We start from the raw sequence: 24,265 nt of genomic DNA on the forward strand, positions 1-24,265 counted from the left end.
TTCCATGTGTTCATTAAAATTCTATTATCTTTATACAGTCTAGGCATCTTGATACTAAGGACATGACAAAGATGTAAAGGAAACATGAATCGCCATTCCAAATACAGTGGTACCTCGGTTTACGAATGCACCGGTTTGCGAGTGTTTTGCAAGACGAGCAAAACATTTGCAAAACCGGCACCTCGGAAACCGAGCGCGCTTCAATTTGCGAGCGCCCCCCCTGCGAACCGGCACCCTCCCCCCCCCGCGATCCGGCACCCCCCCGCCGCCATCGGGCCTCCCCCCGCTGCCATCAGGCACCCCCCCGCCGCGACCTGAGGTCCCCCCAACCCACCCAAACCCTCTTCTTACTTTTCTGTAGCCTCCGCAGTGGCACCGGCACCAGCATGTCCTGTGCGTGGTGCCGGTGCCTGAAGATCTGCTTCCTGTGCAAGGCCTGAGAGTTCACGTTGAACGTGAACTCTCACGTTGAACGTGAACTCTCAAGGCCCAGCATAGGAAGCAGATTTTCAGGCACCGGCACCACGCACAGGACATGCTGGTGCCGGTGCCGCTGCGGAGGCTACAGAAAAGTAAGAAGAGGGTTTGGGTGGGTTGGGGAGACCTCAGGTCACGGCGGGGGAGTGCCCGATGGCGGCGGGGGGTACCGGATCGCGGGGGGGGGAGGGTGCCGGTTCGCGGGGGGGGGCCTTCGGGGGGAGTAATGCCGGTTCTCGTGGGGGGGGAGCAGCGTTGCTGGCCTCGGGGGGGGGAAGGTGGGGGGTGGAAACATATCAAAGCAAGTTTCCCTTACTTCCTATGGGGAAACTTGCTTTGATATACGAGCATTTTGGATTACGAGCATGCTCCTGGAACGGATTTTGCTCGTAATCCAAGGTACTACTGTATAACCAATCCGGGGTGTAATCAATGAGCACAGGGAGGATCCAATACATACCTTGACGTAAAATATAGGCTTGATGGTACCTATAAAAGTTTGGAAAATTTACCCCGCTCTCCTTAATTGGTTTTTGTAAAGATACTAGAGCGATTCTAGGAGTTTTACCTAGCCAAACAAATTTTGTAAGTATAGAATTCAATTTTTTATTAAAAGACCCCTGAAAAAAAACTGGTATGATTCCCATTGGATAACAAACTACAGGCAATATCATCATTTTAAAAGTTTGAACTCTCCCCCACCAAGATAAATGCAAAGGATTCCACTGCTCACATATTTCTGTTACCTTTTTTAATATAAATTTTTCATTCTCTTTCACTGTATCTTCTAGTGTGTTTTTAATCCAAATACCTAAATATTTTAGTCCATCTTCCTTCCATACAAATGAGAATGTATCAAACAAACTCCTTGTACAATCCCTATCATGCATATTATTCTATGTCCCACCAAAAAGCTGGCCAAAAGCCAAAGAAGACTTCTGTGCATTTGTCCTAAACAATTCACTCGGTTCTTCTTACAATTATCATCGCAGGAGACATAAACTTACACCTAGATGAAGAGGACAATACAAACGCGAAAGAGTTTAAAAACTTTCTATCCCTACCAGGGCTGTGGAGTCGGAGTCGAGGAATCGGAGGAAATTTCGGGTACCTGGAGTCGGAGTCGGAGTTACAAGTACAAAAAACTGAGGAGTCGGAGTCGGAACATTTATTACCGACTCCATTTTTGGACTTGGCATACCAATCACGAGCGATTCTTTCAGCTATAGCACCCACTATATACACAGCACAAATGTTGCGAGCAGCTTCTGCGGCCTTAGAACCTTGATTAAAAGCAAAAAGAAGGTGGTGTCGAAAATGCTCATTTCTCTCAACTTGACATTCCATTTTAACGATCTGAAAATTAACCAGTGCTGTGGAGTCGGAGTCGGAGGAAATTTCGGGTACCTGGAGTCGGAGTCAGAAGTACAAAAAACTGAGGAGTCTGAGTCGGAGTCGGAACATTTATCTACCGACTCCACAGCCCTGATCCCTCCTCAATTACAACCTCCCTCTACCTACACAAACACATGAAAAAGGCCATCAGTTAGATATGGTAGCCATGTCCACAAAGGACATCCCAAACCCTGCCATCTCTATACGTAAAGGCACCTGGTTTCATGATATCTGGTCTGATCATTTTACTTATTATTTCAAGCTAATCTGGTCTTACTCTAAATCTAAAACACGCCCAATAATAAAAAGAGAACATCACACCAGAGGCTATATTAATCCAATAGATTTCTGGTCACAATATGAATTGCGATCAGAGATAGAAGAAGGAATCAATTTCTGGGATCACTGGATGACAACCAGCACATTCATTTTAGATAAAATCGCCCCTATACGCAATAGCAAAAGCAATGCAAATAAATATAACAAATGGTTTGACACCGAACTTCTAAAACTGAAACAACTAGCTAGACGACTAGAAAGAACTTGGAAAAAAACAGGAGAACTAACAGACCGTAACAAATGGAGAGCTAACATAAAAATCTACAAACAAATGATAAAAGACAAACGTAAAGCATTCTACTCAATTAAAATCAACTCATCTTGTTCACAAGGAATCAATACAAAAGAGCTATTCAACCTGATCACAAATTTATTTGACACCGCTCGCTACACCACACCCACACACAACTCTAAGTTACCCTCTGCAAATGACTTAGCACTACACTTCGATTTGAAAATTAAAAACCTTAGAATTCATTATTCAACAAACGACCCTAGTGATCATCCGATACCTATCACCCAAGGAAATGATACAATTACAACAGACTATATAACAAATACTCTAAATTCTATTGCGTTCTGGACTCATGCCCCCCAGAAATCATGAAAGCGGCACCTTTAGTATTTAAACTATCGTTGATGCAATATTTGGCTCATAACCTAAAAACTGGGAAGTTCCTCTCTAATAATGGTCACATAATAATAACCCCAATTCTAAAATATCAAAAAGAATCTTCAGCTATAATATCTAACTACAGACCAGTAGCATCCATTCCGTTTATTGTAAAAATTATGGAGGGATTGGTACACACCCAACTGATGGATTATCTGGATCAGTTCTCTCTCCTACATGAAACTCAATCCGGTTTTAGACCGTTATTCAGTACTGAGACAGTAATTGCGGCTATTTTAGACAATCTGCACCTACTGTTTAGTAAGGGCCTTAATGCCCTGGTTATGCAATTCGTTATGAGTTCTGCCTTTGATCTAGTAGACCACGGGAAACTGCTGCAATGCCTAGACCAGGGATCGGCAACCTGTGGCTCGCGAGCCACATGTGGCTCTTTCGCCACGTGGATGCGGCTCAGAACAGTGCTTCTGACAACCTCACACTGTTCAAGATCCCTCTTATCTTTCACATCTTCCAGAATGACGCTGCTGCTTCCGACGTGGTACGCTCTTAGGTCAGTTCCTGTTCCGGGGCAGAGGACCGGCACAGCCAACAGCGCACGTCTCAGCAGCACGGTATTGCGTTGAAAGCAGCAGCGTCTTACTGGAAGATGTGAAAAATAAGAGGGATCTTGAACAGTGGGAGATATGGTTCAGAGTGTTGCAATCAGGAAACCAGTGATAGTTTGGGCATCGGAAGCTAAAACTTTTTTTAAGGCTTTTAAATAATTGTTTTTTTAATGTGATGTTCAGTGATAGTTTAACTTGCTTAAGCATGCTGTGGTCAAATCATGCAGAGTTTTAAGACAATATCAAGATGCCATTGTAACAAAAGAAGTTTTGGGTTGCAAAATCCTGATGGAGACCTGAAGAGGGGCACATTAGGAAGTACTGAGGACTTAAATCATTATTCATTTCATTTCTCCTTCCTAAAGCTTTTACTTCACTCTTAGTGATATCCTGTGCCAGGCTGTAGGTTGGTTTAGTCAAGCATTTTACTTTACAGACCTGTCTGTTATGCTCCCCCCCTCTATTCATAATATCCCCTCTCCTAATCTGACCTGCGGTTAAAAATAGACAATTTTTACCTGGGGGGAGGTTCTATAAAACTCCGGGAGCATCACTGGACCCATTCGTGGCAATGGATCTGACGTTCACGCCAGATCTGTGGATTTCGTGGCCATTCCAGGCCGCTTGAGGAGAAAGAAGGGCCGGGAAGAGCAAAGCGGAGGTTTCCTGAGCCATTGGAGGCTTCTTCTGGGTTGGGAAGAGCAGATAAAAAAGGCCCCAGCTCTGCCTGAGCTTGGGACCGGATTGGGCAACATCCGCGCATGCTCTGACATCATCATTTCTCAAACCCCCCTTGTCTACCCATTGCGGCTCTTTGTAAATCTTGGGTCAAACATTTAGGATAAAATGGCTCTTTGCTTTAAAAAGGTTGCTGACCCCTGGCCTAGACGCCATTGGTATCAGGGACGAGGTGCTGAATTGGTTCCGTGGCTTCCTTATGTCCCGCACTTATCAAGTATGTTTTAATTATGAACACAGGTATAGAAAGCCAACAGGTCGTGCATGTGCAAGACCGGAGGGTTAGGACTACGATGGGAAGATAGGACTTAAATGAGAAACCAAGGTGGCAAGGGAGCCCCTTCTGGTGATGCAGACAGGTCGTGACCTGTTTGGGCCGCCGCGGGAGCGGACTGCCGGGCAGGATGGACCTATGGTCTGACCCGGCGGAGGCACTGCTTATGTTCTTATGTTCTTATGTTTAACTTTCAGATACCTGGAGCAATCCATCCGGTGCGCCACAAGGGTCTCCGCTATTTCCATTGCTCTTCCCATTGCTCTTCAACGTCTACATGTCCTCACTAGGCATGCAGCTAACCCAGTTAGGGATAAAACTATTTAGTTATGCAGATGATTTTACGATCATCATCCCATTCGTTAATTCTATCTCTGAAACTATTCCTAAAGCTTCAGAAGCTATAAACATGATGGAGCACTGGATGACAACCTTTAGGCTCAAACTTAATTCAGAAAAGACAACTTTCTTCGTTGCTTCGCCACATCCGCTTGACACCAAATCACCATTATGTATCAATAATCTTAATTACCCTATCCAACCTACCATAAAGATACTAGGTGTAACTTTGGATCAGTGCTTAACCATGAGAGACCAGGTGGACTCCTTGATCAGAAAGAGATTTTTCACTCTCTGGAAACTCAGATCCATTAAAGCTTATTTCGATACAGCGGCATTCAGAACCCTAGTCCAATCCCTCATACTGAGTCTACTTGACTACTGTAACATCGCCTATTTAGCAATTTCCCAAAAGAACATGCAGCGTTTACAATTGATGCAAAATGCAGCGGTCAAACTGATCTTTGGGCTGAGGAAGTTTGACCACGTGACACCCTACTACCGGCAGCTGCATTGGCTGCCAATGGAGGCGCGCGTAAAGTTTAAATTTGCCTGCTTCTGCTTCAAAGCACTACACGGACTTGCCCCTAAATATATAACTGACCTTTTCGTCTTCTCAGCCAACAGACACAAGAGAAGCTCACATTCCAACTTCGTTTCCCCCCCATTGAGAGGTTGTAAACTTAAAAAACACCATGAACATCTTCTCTCGCACCAAGCAGCATCATGGGGTAAAGACCTAGAACAATTGCTTTCGCCCACTACTTATGAGGAATTTAGGAAACGTCTGAAAACACACCTGTTCCTAAAGTATCTAGACAACTGATCCTCTCTTCTCTCTCCCCTCTATAGCGATTAACTTATTCTATTGATCACTCTCTCCTCAAAAATGGATTTCCTGTCCTATTAACCCTCTTTCTTCCTCCCCTCTTAAAGTCAATCAATTTGTACCTTTGCTTAATCTTTGTAAACCGCATAGAACTTCACGGTATTGCGGTATATAAGCTGTTATTATTATTATTATTATTATTATTAAGGAAGAATTTCAGATTTACTCCAATTTATCTTATATCCTGAGATTTTCCAAATTTATCTATCAATTCCAACAAACATGGAATGGTAATTCTTGGATTTCTCAAATGAAGTAATATATCATCTGCATATGCAGAGACTTTATATTCCCAATCTTTACGGGAAATACCCTGTATCCCCTTTGCTTATTGAATAGCTAATAATAATAATAACAACAGCTTATATACCGCAATACCGTGAAGTTCTATGCGGTTTACAAAGATTAAGCAAAGGTACAAATTGATTGACTTTAAGAGGGGAGGAAGAAAGAGGGTTAATAGGACAGGAAATCCATTTTTGAGGAGAGAGTGATCAATAGAACAAGTTAATCGCTATAGAGGGGAGAGAAAAGAGAGGATCAGTTGTCTAGATACTTTAGGAACAATATCAAAGAGCAAAGGAGATAATGGACAACCCTGGCTAACTCCCCTATGCAAATTGAAACGTTCTGATAAATTATTATTAATATATAATCTTGCCATAGGGGAGCTATACAAAGTTTGAATCATTTGCATAAATCCCAAACCTATACCAAACCATTCCAATGCCTGATACATGAATGTCCATTCCACTCTATCAAAGGCTTTCTCTGCATCCAAAGATACCATAAAAGCCGGATCATTTTGTTAAATTTAATGTGTGAAAAGCCAACCTGGTATTATTAGATGAATGTCTGTTCGCAACAAATCCAGTTTGATGCACATCAATGATAAAAGGGAGAGCCTTAGCCAACCGCATCGCCAATAATTTTCCATCCACATTAATTAAAGAAATAGGCCTGTAGTTTGAAACCAAAGTAGGATCTTTATTTGGCTTTGGCAAAACAATAGTCAAAGATTCTGCCATAGTACCTGCAATGCAACCTTTACTTAATTGAGACTGATATAAATTTATTAATTGGGGTAATAAAGAAGTTTGAAATGATTTATAAAACTCCACTGTAAAACCATCCCCACCTGGAGCAGATCCAACTCTAAGAGACTTCAATGCTGTTTCTAATTCTTTTAATGATATAGGCTCTTCTAAACTTTTTTTTATGTGATCAGGAACTTTCGGACCATCAATAAGTTTTAAAAATTCTAAACCATCTTGAGTTTTATCATTATAAGACTCGGAAGAATACAGGTCTTTATAAAAATTTAAAAATTGATAAATAATTAAAATAATTCCTATCTGAGTGTGTATATTTCCTTTTCATCCTTTATTGCTATAATTTTTGTTCTTCTTTTCTTTAAGATAATTTGCCAGTAATCTTCCCGCCTTATTAGAATTTCCATAATACAAGGTTTGCTGAGAAAATAAATCCCGGAGAGCATACCTGAAGACTTCAGAGCCCTGGGTGAGAAGTTGAGGAGGATGGATGCGCAGGTGGTCTTCTCCTCGATCCTCCCAGTAAGGGGCAAGGGCAGTGCCAGGGAGGATCGCATCCAGAGGGCAAACGACTGGCTGCAGGGATGGTGCAAGGAGATGAACTTTGGGTTCTTGCACCATGGAGAGGCATTGAAAGGACTACAGGGACCAGACGGGTTACACCTGACCAGAAGAGGGAAGAACGTCCTTGGACACCGTCTAGCCCGCCTACTACACAGGGCTTTAAACTAGGTAAGTTGGGGGAGGGTATGGGCACAAACAACCTACCTGGCGAGCTAAGCTGCTAATACTTTTTTGAGACTAAGGTAAGTAAACACCGATCTGGGTCAGGGGAGAGTATACACACTTTCGAGTCTGGGGTTGGCTCACATTATAATTCTGGGTCACATTGTAATTCTGGGTCTAAGGGGAGTACACATTGTAATTCTGGGTCTATAGGGAGTACACATTGTAATTCGGGGTCCAGCGAGAGAACACACATTGCAAATTGTACTAAAGGAGTTCAAGTAGCCCAAGCGGAAATACCCCCACAGGGTACACACATTTCCGAGTCTGGGATAGGAACACACTGTAGTTCTGGGTCTGGGGAGTCCGGGATAGGTGCACGTTGTAACTCTGGGTCTAGGGAAAGTACAAAACATGTGAATAATGCTAAAGGTGTCCAAGTAGCTCAAGCGGGAACATCCCCACTGAGACGTAACAAACATACAACATGGAGGGCTATGTACGTAAACGCCCACAGTCTGGGAAACAAGATCCTGGAATTAGAAACAGAAATGAGGAATGCCGACCTGGATGTGGTGGCGATATCTGAGACCTGGCTCAAGGACGCCCATGGGTGGGACATGGTCATACCAGGTTACAACTTGCTTCGCCGGGACAGGGAGGGCAAAATGGGAGGAGGTGTAGCATTATATACTAAAGATGACATTAAGGTCACCAGAATCACAGATGTCCACTATACTGGGGAATCCCTTTGGGTAAATTTGGCCAGAGGGAAGGACAAATGCCTGTATCTTGGCGTAATATACAGACCCCCAAGACAACAGGATGACCTAGATATGGAATTAATCGGAGATATAGAGAATATCACCTTGTGTGGGGACACAGTATTGTTAGGTGACTTCAACATGCCTGATATGGATTGGGACACGCTTTCCTTTGCTTCCGGCAGCAGCAGGAGGCTATTAAACTCTATGAAAGGAGCAAGACTCGGGCAACTGGTATTGGAACCAACAAGGGATCAGGCAATACTGGACCTGATACTTACCAATGGAGAAAGTGTCACAGAGGTCTCGGTGGGTGACACATTGGCCTCCAGTGACCACAACATGGTATGGTTCAATCTCAGGAAAGGTTTCACTAAATCTACCACACTGACCAAGGTCCTCAAATTCAAGGACACAAACTTCAAAGAAATGGGAGACTTCGTTCACCAGGTGCTACAAAGCCAAGCAGAAACCGATAACGTGGAAGAAATGTGGTCGACTTTGAAAGCCACCATACAAGAAGCAACAAACCGCTATGTTAAATCAGTAAGTAAACGGCGAAGGAACAATAAGCCACAGTGGTTCTCTGCGGAGATTTCGGACCTCATCAAGGAGAAGAAAAAAGCATTCATCTTTTACAAACAATCAGGGAAACAGGACTCTAGGGAAGTCTATCTGGCCAAGTCAAAAGCCGTCAAAACAGCAGTTAGGGAGGCCAAATTCCGCATGGAGGAGTCTCTAGCGAAGAACATCAGGTATATCATTCAGGTATATCAGTGACAGAAATAAGAACTTAGGCGGGATAGTACGTCTTAGGAAACCAGACGGAGACTATGTAGAAACAGACTCGGAAAAAGCCCCACTGTTAAATGAATACTTCTGCTCAGTCTTCACCCGCGAGGCGCCAGGACTCGGACCTAAGTAACAGACAAGGGTTGATGCAGATGACCCGTTTAGTAATTTCGAGTTTACACCCAGGGGTGTCTACTGCGAGCTTTCAAAGCTTAAGTTTAACAAGGCAATGGGGCCTGACAACCTACACCCCAGGGTGCTCAGGGAGTTGTGTGATGTCTTGGCGGAACCGCTATCCGCGCTCTTCAATCTCTCCCTTAGTACGGGTAACGTCCCGTTGGACTGGAAGACGGCTAACGTCATTCCACTCCACAAGAAAGGCTCCAAGATGGAGACAGCAAACTACAGACCGGTGAGTCTCACATCAATAGTGTGCAAACTAATGGAAACTCTAATCAAATGCCAATTGGATACGATCCTGAACGAGGAGAATCTACTGGATCCCCGTCAACATGGATTTACTAAGCGGAGATCCTGCCAATCCAACCTGATCAGCTTCTTTGACTGGGTGACGAGGAAGCTGGATGTTGGGGAGTTCCTGGACATCGTATATCTGGACTTCAGTAAAGCATTCGATAGCGTACCACACCGCAGGTTGCTGAGCAAGATGAGTTCTATAGGATTGGGCGACACATTAACAAAATGGGTTGGGAAATGGCTTGGAGGTAGGCTTCAGAGGGTAGTGGTGAACGGCACCCCCTCTGAAATGGCGGAGGTAATCAGTGGAGTGCCACAGGGCTCAGTCCTGGGCCCGATTCTATTCAACATCTTTATAAGAGACTTGGCAGAAGGGCTGCGAGGTAAAATAACATTATTCGCTGATGACGCCAAACTAAGCAATGTAGTGGGCAAAAGCACAACAGACATAAATTCAATGTCCGACAACATGATGCACGACCTACTCCTACTGGAGCGCTGGTCTAGGTCCTGGCAACTCAGCTTCAATGCCAAAAAATGCAAAGTCATGCACCTGGGCAGCCAAAATTCATGCAAGACTTACACCCTTAATGGCGAGATCCTAACAAGAACTGAAGCAGAACGAGACTTAGGGGTGATCGTCAGTGAGAACATGAAGACTGCCAATCAAGTGGAGCAAGCTTCATCCAAGGCAAGGCAAATCACAGGTTGCATACGCAGGAGTTTCGTCAGCCGTAAGCCTGAAGTCATTATGCCATTGTATAGATCCATGGTGAGGCCCCACCTGGAATACTGTGTGCAATTCTGGAGGCCGCATTACCGTAAGGATAGAAACATAGAAACATAGAAATAGACGGCAGATTAGGCCACGGCCCATCTAGTCTGCCCACCCTAATATCCCTACCCTACCTTTGCCCTGTGAATAGATCCCATGTGCCGATCCCATTTGGCCTTAAAATCAGGCACGCTGCTGGCCTCAATCACCTGTAGTGGAAGACTATTACAGCGATCAACCACTCTTTCAGTGAAAAAGAATTTCCTGGTGTCACCTCGTAGTTTCCCGCCCCTGCTTTTCCACGGATGCCCTCTTGTTGTCGTGGGACCCTTGAAAAAGAAGATATCTTCCTCTGCCTCAATGCAGCCCGTAAGATACTTGAACGTCTCGATCATGTCTCCCCTCTCTCTGCGCTCCTCGAGCGAGTATAGCTGTAATTTGTCAAGCCGTTCTTCATATGGAAGATCCTTGAGTCCCGAGACCATCCGGGTGGCCATTCTCTGCACCGACTCCAGTCTCAGCACATCCTTGCGATAATGCGGCCTCCAGAATTGCACACAGTATTCCAGGTGGGGCCTCTCCATAGATCTATACAATGGCATAATGACTTCCGCCTTACGACAGATGAAACCCCTTCGTATGCAGCCCATGATTTGTCTTGCCTTGGACGAAGTCTGCTCCACTTGATTGGCAGACTTCATGTCCTCACTGACGATTACCCCCAAGTCTCGTTCTGCTACCGTTTTTGCTAGGATCTCGCCATTAAGGGTATAAGACTTGCATGGATTTTGGCTGCCCAGGTGCATAACTTTGCATTTTTTGGCATTGAAGTTGAGTTGCCATGTCCTAGACCATCGCTCCAGTAGGAGTAGGTCGTGCATCATGTTGTCGGGCATTGAATCTTCGTCTGTTGTGCATTTGTCCACTACATTACTTAGTTTGGCTTCATCGGCGAATAATGTTATTTTACCTCGAAGCCCTTCTGCCAAGTCTCTTATAAAGATATTGAATAGGATTGGGCCCAAGACTGAGCCCTGTGGCACTCCAATGATCACCTCCGTCATTTCGGAGGGGGTGCCGTTCACCACCACCCTTTGAAGCCTACCTCCAAGCCAGTTCCCAACCCATTGCGTCAATGTGTCACCTAATCCTATAGAACTCATCTTGCTCAGCAACCTGCGGTGTGGTACGCTATCGAATGCTTTGCTAAAGTCCAGGTACACGATGTCCAGGGACTCCCCAATATCCAGCATCCCCGTCACCCAATCAAAGAAGCTGATCAGGTTGGATTGGCATGATCTCCCCTTAGTAAATCCATGTTGTTGGGGATCCCGTAGATTCTCCTCATCCAGGATCTTATCCAATTGGTGTTTGATTAGAGTTTCCATTAGTTTGCTCACTATCGATGTTAGACTCACTGGTCTGTAGTTTGCTGTCTCCATCTTTGAGCCTTTCTTGTGGATGTGCTGAGACTGGAGTCGGTCCAGAGAATGGACACCTGGATGGTCTCGGGACTCAAGGATCTCCCATATGAGGAACGGCTGGATAAGTTGCAGCTGTACTCACTCGAGGAACGCAGAGAGAGGGGTGACATGATCGAGACATTCAAGTATCTCACGGGCCGCATCGAGGTGGAAGAAGATATCTTCTTTTTCAAGAGTCCCGCAGCAACAAGGGGTATCCGTGGAAAATCAGGGGCGGGACACTGCATGGGGACATCAGGAAATTATTTTTCACTGAAAGGGTGGTTAATCGCTGGAATAGTCTTCCACTTCAGGTGATTGAGGCCAGCAGCGTGCCTGATTTTAAGGCCAAATTGGATAGACATGTGGGATCTATTCACAGAGAAAGGTAGGGGAGGGTCATTGGGGTGGGCAGACTAGATGGGCCGTGGCCCTTATCTGCCGTCTATTTCTATGTTTCTATCAAATTTTGAAGATAATTAATTATATTTACTCTTTGCTTTTAAAAGAGCCTGTAAAGTGTCTTGTTCCAATTTATCTACTAATTTAGATTCCAAATGTTTAATTTCTTTTTCCAAATTAGAAAATTGTTGTCCAAGTTGTTTTTTAATATATGCAGAATATGAAATAATATTACCTCTTATAGTGGCTTTAAATGCATCCCATAATATTTCTGTGCTAATATCTTGTGAAGTATTTATTTGAAAAAATTCAATTACCGTATTTGCCGGCGTATAAGATGACTTTTCAGTACCTTAAAATCCTCCCCAAAGTCGGGGGTCGTCTTATACGCCGGGTACTGTTTACTATAGAGCTGCACGGGAACGGGGACGACGGGAATCCCGCGGGTTCCCCCTTTGGGTCACGGGGATCCCGTGGGGACGCCCCTAGGGTCGCGGGGATCCCGTGGGGACGCCTCCTAGGGTCGCGGGGATCCCATGGGGACGCCTCCGAGGGTCGCGTGGTTCCTGCGGGGCTGGATGTACTCAGTCGCGCGGCTCTTCTCCCTACCTTCTCTGCTTGCAGCACAGAGCCGAACGGAAGTCTTCCCGACGTCATCGCTGACGTCGGAGGGGAGGGAGGGCTTAAACAAAGCCCTCCCTCCTTCCGACGTCAGCGCTGACGTCGGGAAGACTTCCGTTTGGCTCTGTGCTGCAGGTAGTGCAGGTAAGGAGGAGAGTAGCCTCGCGGTTTGAGTGGCTACCAAGGGAGGGGGCGGTCCGCCCCGCCACACCCCGCCCCGGTTGCAGCACAGCCGGCCAGGTCCCCTTACTTTTGTGGCACTTCCCCGACCGACCGACAACAGCCCCGGTCCGACAATCCTCCCTGCCCTGTAGCCGCGAATCTAAATTATCTTCTTACAGCAGCTGTAATAAGGTAATTTAGATTCGCAGTTAAGGGCAGGGAGGTTTGTCGGACCGGGGCTGTTGTCAGTCGGTCAGGGAAGTGCCACAAAAGTAAGGGGACCTGGCCGGCTGTGCTGCACCCGGGGCGGTAGAGAAGGAGTGGGGAGAAGGACGCTGAAAGGCCATGGGGAAGATGGGAGGGGGGGGGGAAGGACTCTGAAAGCACTTGAAGACAGAGGAGGGAGAAGGACGCTGAAAGCACATGGGGAATATAAAGGGGTGGAGAAGGACGCTGAAAGGCCATGGGAAGGGCGGGGGGGGAGGACTCTGAAAGCACTTGTGGAAGACAGAGGGGGGAGAAGGATGCTGAAAGCACATGGGGAAGACAAAGGGGTGGAGAAGGACGCTGAAAGGACATGGGGAAGACGGGGGGGTGGAGAAGGACGCTGAAAGGCCATGGGGAAGACAGAGAGGGAGAAGGACGCTGAAAGGACATGGGGAAGCAGAGGGGGGAGAAGGACACTGAAAGCACATGTGGAAGACAGAGGGGGGAGAAGGACGCTGACAGGACATGGGGAAGATGGGGGAGAAGGACGCTGAAAGGAAATGGGGAAGAGAGAGTAGGGAGAAGACGCTGGCAGGGAAGAAGACAGATGCCAGACTATGGGGGGAGCGGAGAGAAGAAGATGGGTGCCAGACCAATTTGGAAGGGGGAAGAAAGGGAGAGGCACAGTAACAGAGCAAATGGAAGATGCAGAAGGAAGAGAGACAGTGGATGGAAGGAATTGAATGAGAACATGAGGAAAGCAGAAACCAGGCAACAAAGGTAGGAAAAGAATTATATTTATTTTTTTTTATTTTGCTTCAGAATAAAGTAGTATATTAGTTGTGTTGATAAAAATTTATAAACATTAGAGGCTCTGGTAGAAACCCATTTGCAAAGTATGTATTCTTCCCAATTAATATTTTCAAATTAATAAAGTCTTTTTGCTTATTTGTAAATGGGTTTCTACCAGAACCTTTAATTCAGTAGCATAATTAAATGAAATAACTATTTCTGAAGTTTATAGGGACGGGCGGGGACGGAGGGGATTCCTCGCGGGGACTGGTGGGGACGGAGGGGATTCCTCGCGGGGACGGGTGGGGACGGAGGGAATCCTCACGGGGACGGGTGGGGACGGGTGGGACTTTGGCGGGGACGGGTGGGGACGGGTGGGATTTCTGTCCCCGCGCAACTCTCTACTGTTTACATGCCCTTACTTTACATGCCCTAACATCTCCTTCCTTACCTCTTTACGGTGCTTACGGTACTAGTAAACCTGCCGGGACATCAGCGGGGCCATGGCGGGACATCAGTGTGACAAGGGTGCCATCTCCTTCATCCTGCTCAGCGGGAAGCAGCGGCGCTCTGGCCCCACCCCTTTTCTCTTTACTACGTCTCTCGCACATGCGGCCGTGTGTGGAGTCTAGCCCTTAAGGAAGTTGCGGGGGCGAACAGGAGGCTTTTGAAGGCTTTTAAAGGGAAACTGTCATGCCAGCAAACTTGCTAGGGACTTGCCCAGCACTTGCTCTCTCCCTCTATGTGTTATCTTCCTTCTATCATTGACAGTTTCAGTTTGGTTAACAGTTTAGAAGACAAATAGCATGGCAGCTCCCATGGGTTTATTGTTCTATTCAGCTTTAGTGAATTAATTAAAATTGTTGAAATAAATTCTGATGTTCTTTTAAGTTTTATTTGTTGTGCAGAAGGTGTGCGGAAGAAGGGGTAGTCTTATATGGCGAGTATATAACAAACTCTATATTTTAACTGTAAAAGTTGGGGGGTCGTCTTATACGCCCAGTCGTCTTATACGCCGGCAAATACGGTATCTTCAATTTAAACTCCTCAAGGAAGATTGAATCAGCAACCAATGTATTATCAAACCTCCATATTGATCTATTTTTATCCTTATCTTCAAGTTTAAAATCAATCCACACCCCTCCATGATCAGATAAAATAATTGGATCAATGGAAGCTTGTGTCACTTGTTGTACCAGTGAATTTGACACAAAATTATAATCTATTCTTGAAAATGACTTATGAACTTGTGAACAAAAAGAAAATTCCTGATCATTAAAATGAAATATTCGCCATATATCTTTCAAATCTCAAGATTGTACCAAATTATCTAACCCTAATGATTTTATATTTTTACTTGGTTTTTTATCCATAAAAGGATCCATTACAGCATTAAAATCTCCAGCTACAACAAAATTAGAAGCAGCTAGTGGGAGTAATAATTGTTGTATGTTCTTAAAAAATTCAATTTGGTTCGAATTAGGGGCATAAACATTGAATAAAGCTAAGGTATTATTTCCCATACTCATTTCTACATTAATCCACCTTCCTAAGGGATCAAAATCTATCATTTGAAAAGAAGCTGAACATTTTTTATTTATTAAGATGGCAACCCCTGCTTTTTTCCAAACTGCAGGGGCAAAAAAAACAATGTTTCACCCAATCCCCTTTGAGTTTCTTTGATTCTATAGCCGAAAGATGCGTCACTTGTATATAATATATGTCAGCCCTTGTTTTTTCAAGAATGCAAGCATTTTTTTTCTTTTTACTGGGTGATTGAGGCCATTAACATTAACAGAAAAGAGTTTAATCTCCATTATTTAAATTAATTATAATAAAACTCTTCCATTTATCATAGAATAAAATAAATATTAAAATATGAGTATACACCATTTTCCATGTTATTTCATCATGCATAATACACCTTATCAATTCATTCCCACCCCTTTTATTATCACCCTTCCCTCCCTTACCCTCCCTAAATAATGACATTGAAGACTTGGAACCGCACATATAAGATCAGGTAAATCAAGATAAATCCCCAACAGATTTTCTTATTAATCTTATTTGTAATATAATATGAAATTGCAATCAGTAAACCCTTGACATCTACTATCCTTTTATAGTCACTCAATATTGAAGATTATATCTACTAAATAAAATAAGATCAGCCCCTAGGAACTATCTCAAAATAACTATTCAATTATAATCAATTTAATGCTGAAATATATTACTTTAGTATTTTGAATAAGTAAAATATGTTATTATATATATTTTTGTTTCCATAAATATTATTCATTTTGTAATTGACCTAATAAATTCATTTATCCTATTTTATCATAAATAAATATATGATTCAAAAATTGATCCATCTAATTCAAGAAGAACGAAATAAAATTAATATGAGTTGAAGACCCCAAGGAATAAAATACAACATACATTCAATTACTTAATAAAATAAATCCTTCCACATGAAAAATTTCATTCAAGATCCTTTCCATGTAAACAATGAACCTAAGGTTATTATAAGCAAGTAAACAAGTATGTAAACTCTTATCTTTTGTCATTGCATATAGTTTTAAAACTAACTGTCCTCTCTCTGCAGACATAAAATACTCAGTCAAGGGATCATAGTTCAGAATATTCAATTTTTGCAGAGAATCTTCCAAATCCAGCTGTCTTCTTGGGAAAAATATCCAATTACAAAGTTCTGCAGTGTTAAGTCTTCTCCCGACGATCCTACAATTCCCACAGACTTACATCTTTATTTTGATAGGAACTTCTCCCACTTTACTTTCAAATGCTCAGATAGAATTTCTACAAATGCTCAGATAGAATTTCTACAATTACTCATATGATCAGTTTACACTGAGCACAATTCATTTTGAAGATAAAATGGACTGTTTGGCACATAAGCACCTCCCCAAGTGCTGTATATGTCATCATAGCTGCAGGAGGAAGGGCAGAAAGCTGCATATCCATACGGTGAATTCCTCCAATGAATCTTTAGTGATCATGTTAGCATTGCTACTTCAAAATTATATTTTACATTAAATCTTCCAAAGCCAATTGCCTTCCTTCCATAGAATTCCAATCAAAATCTCCGTAGTTCATATCATTTCAGCATAACCACGTAAATTCAACCATACTATACTTGCACTTTGTTCCATTCCTCACTTTGAGCATTTTAACAGCAGCGTCCGGTGACAGGAATCTTCAGGTTAACATTCTATAGCCAACATTCTTTAAACCGTTACAAATCAAGTATATTTATAAATAAACTGTCATTATATATTATAGTACTCAAGAATCAAAGTAAAACAAAAATTAAAATAAATTATGTCATTGAACATGGCTTTACACATTCATTGGCTGTTCCCATTGATTCAGATATATTTTTAGTTTTTCAGGATCATCAAAGCTAAAAGATTTATTATCCACCGTTACCTTCATAATAGCAGGATAAATTAAGCCATATTTCGCTCCAATTTCTCTTAGATTCGGTCTTAAATCCAGAGATTGTTTCCTCTTTTCTGCAGTAGATTTTTCAAAATCCGGCACTATGTGTATTCTTGCATCTTGACAACGCAAATTCTGATTTTCCTTTGCCAGACGTATAATCTCTAAAGCATGCTGATGTCGTAAAAGTTTAAAGATTAGCGGGCGGGGACCAACAAATTTATCCAGTCTTCTCGTTAGCACCCTGTGCGCACGCTCAATTTCTACCGGAAACTTAGTTTTTATGGGCAGGACTTTCGGAAGAAAATTTTCCAAAAAGGAAATCGGATTCCCCTTCTCTACCCCTTCCGGTAAGCCTAAAATTCTTAAATTGCTCCTTCTCATTTTGTTCGAGCAATCTTCCAATTCCTTGGTCAGCAGTGTGATTTTCTCTCTGTCTATTTTGAACTGCTTCTTTTCAATTTTAAAACTCTCCACGTTCTTTTCTAGCCTGTTCACTTCAATTTCTAATATCTCAGTTCTCTTATTTAAAATGGAAACTTCCTCTTGCAAATCGTTTAACTTCTTTGAGTTCAGCAATACAATTTCTTTAATCTCTTTAATTTCTTTATGTATTTCCTCATCGCATTTACATTCCTTAGGTAGTGGAGCCTTTGATGGAGTTACCAGTTCGGGTTTTGAACTTTTCACACTGCCAGCATTAGATATCGCAGCTTCAGCTTTACTTTGCTTTCCTGAGGCCATTTTCTTTATATCTTCTGTTTTAATGGCAATTTCATGAATTATTATATTATTTTATTTTAAAAAATGTCTGTAACTGCAGGAGCTCTCTCTTTACCCGACCATTCGCATGCACCATCAAGTTCTAGAATCTAGTGGACACTTTTCAATGAGATGCTACTTATTCTAACAAAGCTCCACAGCCATTTACATCAAATCAGCAATGTTTAAACACAGTAACATAGAAATCACTTATGATACTTCAAAGCAAAGTCATTAATCTGTAATGGGAATTCTCCAAGGACAGCAGGAGGTCAAAGGAAACAAGACAGCTGGCGTGCAAAAAGCAAGGTTTAAAAAAATATACATGTATTTTAACAATATTTAAATGCTCTAAGCCAATGCCTGTCACAGTCATGCTTTGCCTCACACGAAGGCAATAAAACTAAGATGGTGTCCGTCAGGACTCATCACTGAGTAAAACAGCATGTGTGGATGCTTCACAACACTGCTCATTTTGAAGGACACTCCCCATTTTAGTTTCATTGCCCCAATACAGCTCTCGTATGGGGCAAAACATGGCTGCACTTGTCGGAGGTTCATAGACAAAATCGGGCGAGACAACAGCGCGCAGACAACTGAGCGCAAGGTTGACGGCGCGCCGAAGAAAAGCACTATTTTAAAGGGTTCCGACGGGGGGTGTTGGTGGGGAACCCCCCTATTTTACTTAACAGACATCGCGCTGGCGTTGTGGGGGGTTGTAAACCCCCTCATTATACTTGAAACCAAACTTTTTGCCTGTTTTTTAGGGAAAAAGTTCAGTTTTAAGTATAATGTAGGGGGTTACAACCCCCCAAACCCCCCACAATACCAGCGCAATGTCTGTTAAGTAAAGTGGGGGGGTTACCCCCCCATCCCCCGTCGGAGCACTTTAAAATAGTGCTTATCTTCGGCGCGTCGTCAACCTTGCGCTCAGTTGTCTACGCTCAGTTGTCGGCGTGCCGTTGTCTCGCGCGATTTAGTCCCGTCACCCTTGTCGGGGCATTGGTTTGTAAAGTTTAAGCGTTGTTGTTAAAATTTCCTTGAACTAATCACCTTTGACATCCTTCACTTCAGAAGGATAAGTCAGCCACAAACTGGTGACAGCAGTGCAGGGAGCTAGGCCAGGGACCAGGAGCCCCAGACAGAGAGCACTACTAGTTAGAGACTGACACAGGAATGGAGAAATGTGGTAAATCTCCACGGAAAACCCATTACAGAGTTTACTGCAGGTATGGGAGTGAAAGGGAACAGCATCAAATGTTGTTCCTGCGGAAAAAGAAAAAAAAAAAAGGGATTTAATGCCGATTTTACAATGTGGCATGTTCCTTCTGCTTCTGCAGCTGCCCTATGTTTTCTTTAGCCAATCAGCTCCTCTCAAAGCAAACTCTTGGCCGCCTTCTATGCTTTCCTTCTACCACTCCTTGCAGGGCTGCCACTACTCTCCGCCCTCCAACCATGACCTCACCTCTGCAGCTGCCCTGTGTTTTCTTCAGCCAATCAGCTCCTCTCAAAGCTTAAGCTTGGGGTTGGGTTCTGGTTAATATTGGAGTTGGGGTCTTGGGGGGATGGGACACTCAGGGGAGTTAGGAGTGGGTCATGGGACTCAGGAGGAACCCACGGGCCAGTGCTTAAACAGCAGCGATTATAAAGTTAGCCACCACTCCCCTTACCACAGGAGAAATACAGGCAGGCCTCAGAGCCACTGCAGTCAGAGTTATTGGAACTGTCTGAAATGAACTCACATGGGTCTCTCACCCCTGTTTTGAACAGAACAGACTACAGTCTGCCTGTGCATGCAATACTCCCTGAATGAGAAGCCCCTCCAATTCTATTTACAACTGGTGCCCAGGAAAAATAGTTTTATACTTTATCCTGGGGTTTGGAAAAGACAAGGGAGATGCTGCTGGTCTGGACTCCATTGGGTGAGGAGGTGTTTGGAAATGGTAGGGGAGACGTTACTGTGTGTATGCTAGGGTTAACAGAGCGGGTTGTATTTTGTCCTTCCTTTCTTGCATCCTTGTAAGTGGGGCAGGGAGGGGGTATGGGGGTTTTGTTAATCTATTTGTGATTTAAAAATGACTGTTGTAAAGAAGATTGTTCCTTGTCATACCTTAATAAAAAGACAAATGTAAAATCATAACCTTTTGGATAGGGACAGAGCCCGTCGTGGGGATAGGGACATAAGAACATAAGACTTGCCACTGCTGGATCAGACCAGTGGTCCATCATGTCCAGCAGTCCACTCACGCGGCGGCCCTCTGGTCTCTTTCCAAATTAGGTTGTAAGCTCTTCTGAGCAGGGACCTTACTAAAACAGATTCAACTCCAATTTAATCACCATAGCTTTCCAAACAGACCTGACTGCATAAGTGCCTTCATTTCCAGAAGGCCATGTGAAATGTTAGTATTATCCTGTCAGAACTGGAAATGCATTAAGCTCCTTATACTTTCTGTGTTATATAAATAAAATGTAAAAATGTAACTTCAAATGACAGGAGCAAATTGCTAGAATGGCTATTCTGAAAATATTTGGGCAATACAGTATTTAAAATTGCCAAAACTCTGGTTAAGAACATTTTCTGTGTATACTTCCCATGGTTTGGTTTATTTATTTATAGCCCACCCTTCCCCAGGACGGGTACAAAATTATATACCAAATCAGCAATAAATAAACAAATACAAAACACAAAGCAAAACTACAAACAATAAAATGAATAGGCGACCAGCACCTTACTGGGGCTCCAGGTTGCCCAGCCCTGCTCTAGGACTGGCAATAATTCCATTTTGATATTCATTGCTAAATGAGTTGAAATCATACACTCTGGACTGAGAAGAGTCACATTACGTTACTTTTTCTTAGACAGTTTATGCATGAGTTTTGATCCGGAAAGGGAAGCAGATGGTTGGCCTGAAGAATTACCTTTTCCCGGATCTCCAGCGCTCTCTTACACAGTGGCTCCGCCTCCTTGTATTTGCCTCGTTTGCCATACAGAACAGCCAAGTTATTCAATGTAGCTGCAACCTGGAGAAGGAAACGATAAGGGGTTGGGATTTGGAAAGAGTCAAGGATATCTACGAAGCCCCCAACAGTACACCTGCTAGGGGGAGAGTGTGGCGCAATGGTTAAAGCTACAGCCTCAGCACTCTGAGGTTGTGGATTCAAACCCATGCTGCTCCTTGTGACCCTGGGCAAGTCACTTAATCCCTCCACCGCCCAAGTACATTGCATAGATTGTGAGCCCACCAGGACAGACCCGGCAGGAAAAATACTTGAGTACCTGAATGAATTTATGTAAACCGTTCTGAGCTCCCCTGGGAGAACGGTATAGAAAACTGAATGAATGAATGAATGAATAAATAAATAAATAAATGTTACTTGATGGGTACTTGAAGTATTACTATACTTATCACCAAGCCACGGACATTTGCTAGGCACTCCAAGCAGAGCATCTCCTCCACCACACCAGGGACACTTTTTAGGCATTTGCACTTGTCACACCTCTGAAAGCCTGGGATACTTACTGCAGGATGGTCCTTGCCTAGGGTCTTCTCTCTAATGGACAGTGCATCATTCAAGAGATGGGCAGCTTCCTTATACTTATTCTGATCTCTGAAAGATGAAAAGAGAATGGAGAAATTAGGTTCTTACCTGCTAATTTTCTTTCTTTTCTCCAGACCGGTACAGTTCACTGATGGGTAATAGCTCACTATGACCAGCAGGTGGAGATTGAGAGAAAACCTTTTGGCTTTAATACACGTAGCTGTGCTTCCCCTTCACATAACCAGTCTGCCGAATAGCCAAGCAGAACTAAGAAGTGCTAATTATGTATAACAGTAACAACACCCCTAACAGGAGTAACAGGAAATTGAAAAAAGCCCCTTCAGGAAAACATCCCCACAGATCGCCAGCTACACCAGCTGAGTTAAAGCCGCTGTTCTTTTTCTTTTTTTTAATTCTTTATTTATAATTTAACTTTTTGACAAACATATTAGTCAAAAAAAGAAAGAAAGAATACAATGCCAGTTTTACCAGCCTTTCTCAAGCAATATATTCACAAATTAATAAGGAAAACAAATATGCCGGCTTGTATAGTTAACATAGAAACATAGAACATGACGGCAGAAAAGGGCCTCGGCCCATCTAGTCTACCCACACTAATGGCCCACCCCCTAACTACCTCCATGAAGAGATCCCACATGCCAATCCCATCTTTTCTTAAAATCTGGCACGCTGCTGGCCTCAATTACCTGTTGTGGAAGATTATTCCAGCGATCAACCACCCTTTCGGTGAAGAAATATTTTCTGGTGTTGCTATGAAATTTCCCACCCCTGATTTTCAACGGATGCCCTCTTGTTGCCATGGGTCCTTTAAGGAAAAAGAGATCCTCTTCCACCTCGATACGGTCTGTGACATATTTGAACGTTCGATCATGTCTCCCCTCTCTCTGCGTTCCTCGAGTGAGTACAGCTGCAACTTACCCAGTCTTTCCTCATACGGGAGATCCTTGAGTCCTGAGACCATCCTGGTGGCCATTCGCTGAACCGACTCAACTCTCCGCACATCTTTTTGATAATGCGGCTTCCAGAATTGTACACAGTATTCCAGATGGGGTCTCACCATGGATCTGTACAACGGCATTATGACCTCAGGCTTACGGCTGACGAAACTTATACGGATACAGCCCATGATTTGTCTAGCCCTGGATGAAGCTTTCTCCACTTGATTGGCAGTCTTCATGTCTTCGCTAATGATCACCCCCAAGTCATGTTCTGCTACAGTCCTTGCTAGGATCTCACCATTTAGGGAGTAAGTCCTGCATGGATTTTTGCCACCAAGGTGCATGACCTTGCATTTTTTGGTATTGAAACTTAGTTGCCAAGTCTTTGACCAATGCTCCAGCAGGAGTAGGTCCTGTGTCATACTGTCGGGCATTGAGCTTTTGTCGGGCACTGTGCTTTCATCTGTTGTGCGGTTGCCTACTATGTTGCATAGTTTGGCGTCATCGGCGAATAATGTAATTTTACCTCGAAGCTCCTCAGCCAAGTCTCTTACGAAGATGTTAAATAGGATCGGACCCAAGACCGAGCCCTGATCACTCCGTTGATCACCTCCGTCGTATCGGAGAGAGTACCGTTTACCACTACCCTCTGAAGTCTACCTCTAAGCCAGTCCCTAACCCATGCGGTTAATGTTTCACCCAGTCCCATCGAACCCATCTTGCTCAATAACCTGCGGTGTGGGACACTATCAAACGCTTTGCTGAAGTCCAAGTACACGACGTCCAGGGACTCCCCTATATCCAGCTTTCTTGTTACCCAGTCAAAGAAGCTGATCAGATTTGATTGGCAGGACCTTCCTTTTGTAAAACCATGTTGATGGGGATCTCGTAGATTCTCCTCGTTCAGGATCGTATCCAATTGGTGTTTGATTAGTATTTCCATAAGTTTACTCACTATCGATGTGAGACTCACCAGTCTATAATTCTCAGCCTCCGTCCTGCATCTCTTTTTGTGGAATGGAATGACGTTAGACATTTTCCAATCCAACAGGACTCTTCCTGTACTTAGGGAAAGATTGAAGAGCGCGGATAACAGTTCCGCCAGGACGTCACTCAACTCCCTGAGCACCCTGGGGTGTAGTTTGTCCGGTCCCATAGCTTTGTTCACCTTGAGTCTTGATAGCTCCTCGTAGACACTGCTGAGTGTAAACTCGAAATTTCAAAACGGGTCTTCCAAGTTTTCCTTCGTCGGCAGCTGAGGGCCGGATCCCGGCGCCTCGCAAGTGAAGACCGAGCAGAAGTATTCATTTAAAAGTTGGCTTTGTCGGAGTCCAATTCTACATAGTTCCCGTTGGGTTTCCTAAGGCGTATTATCCCATCTGTGTTTCTTTTTCTGTCACTAATATACCGGAAGAAGGATTTATCGCCCTTCTTGATGTTCTTCGCAAGGTTCTCCTCTATTCGGAGTTTGGCCTCCCTAACTGCCGTTTTGACCGCTTTTGACTTTGCCAGATAGTCTTCCTTGGATTCTCGCTTCCCTGATTGTTTGTAGAAGATGAACGCTCTTTTCTTCTTTTTTATGAGGTCTGAGATCTCCGCAGAGAACCACTGTGGTCTATTGT

The 24,265-nt window shown here is 43.7% G+C and overlaps 1 protein-coding gene across 2 annotated transcripts in view; it reads right to left on the minus strand.

The window, feature by feature from the left end:
• Positions 1 to 24,265, minus strand: part of KLC4 (kinesin light chain 4) — a 370,771-nt gene that overhangs the window by 204,074 nt on the left and 142,432 nt on the right. For both annotated transcript variants that reach the window (XM_033937472.1, XM_033937471.1), the window contains exons 6-7: positions 21,666 to 21,753; positions 21,064 to 21,165 (exon numbers count right to left, since the gene is read on the minus strand). In XM_033937472.1, coding sequence (XP_033793363.1) covers positions 21,064 to 21,165; positions 21,666 to 21,753 — 190 coding nt within the window. The remainder of the gene's footprint in view (positions 1 to 21,063; positions 21,166 to 21,665; positions 21,754 to 24,265) is intronic.

This window comes from Geotrypetes seraphini, chromosome 3, assembly GCF_902459505.1.
Source record: "Geotrypetes seraphini chromosome 3, aGeoSer1.1, whole genome shotgun sequence".
Classification (NCBI taxonomy): Eukaryota; Metazoa; Chordata; class Amphibia; order Gymnophiona; family Dermophiidae; genus Geotrypetes; species Geotrypetes seraphini.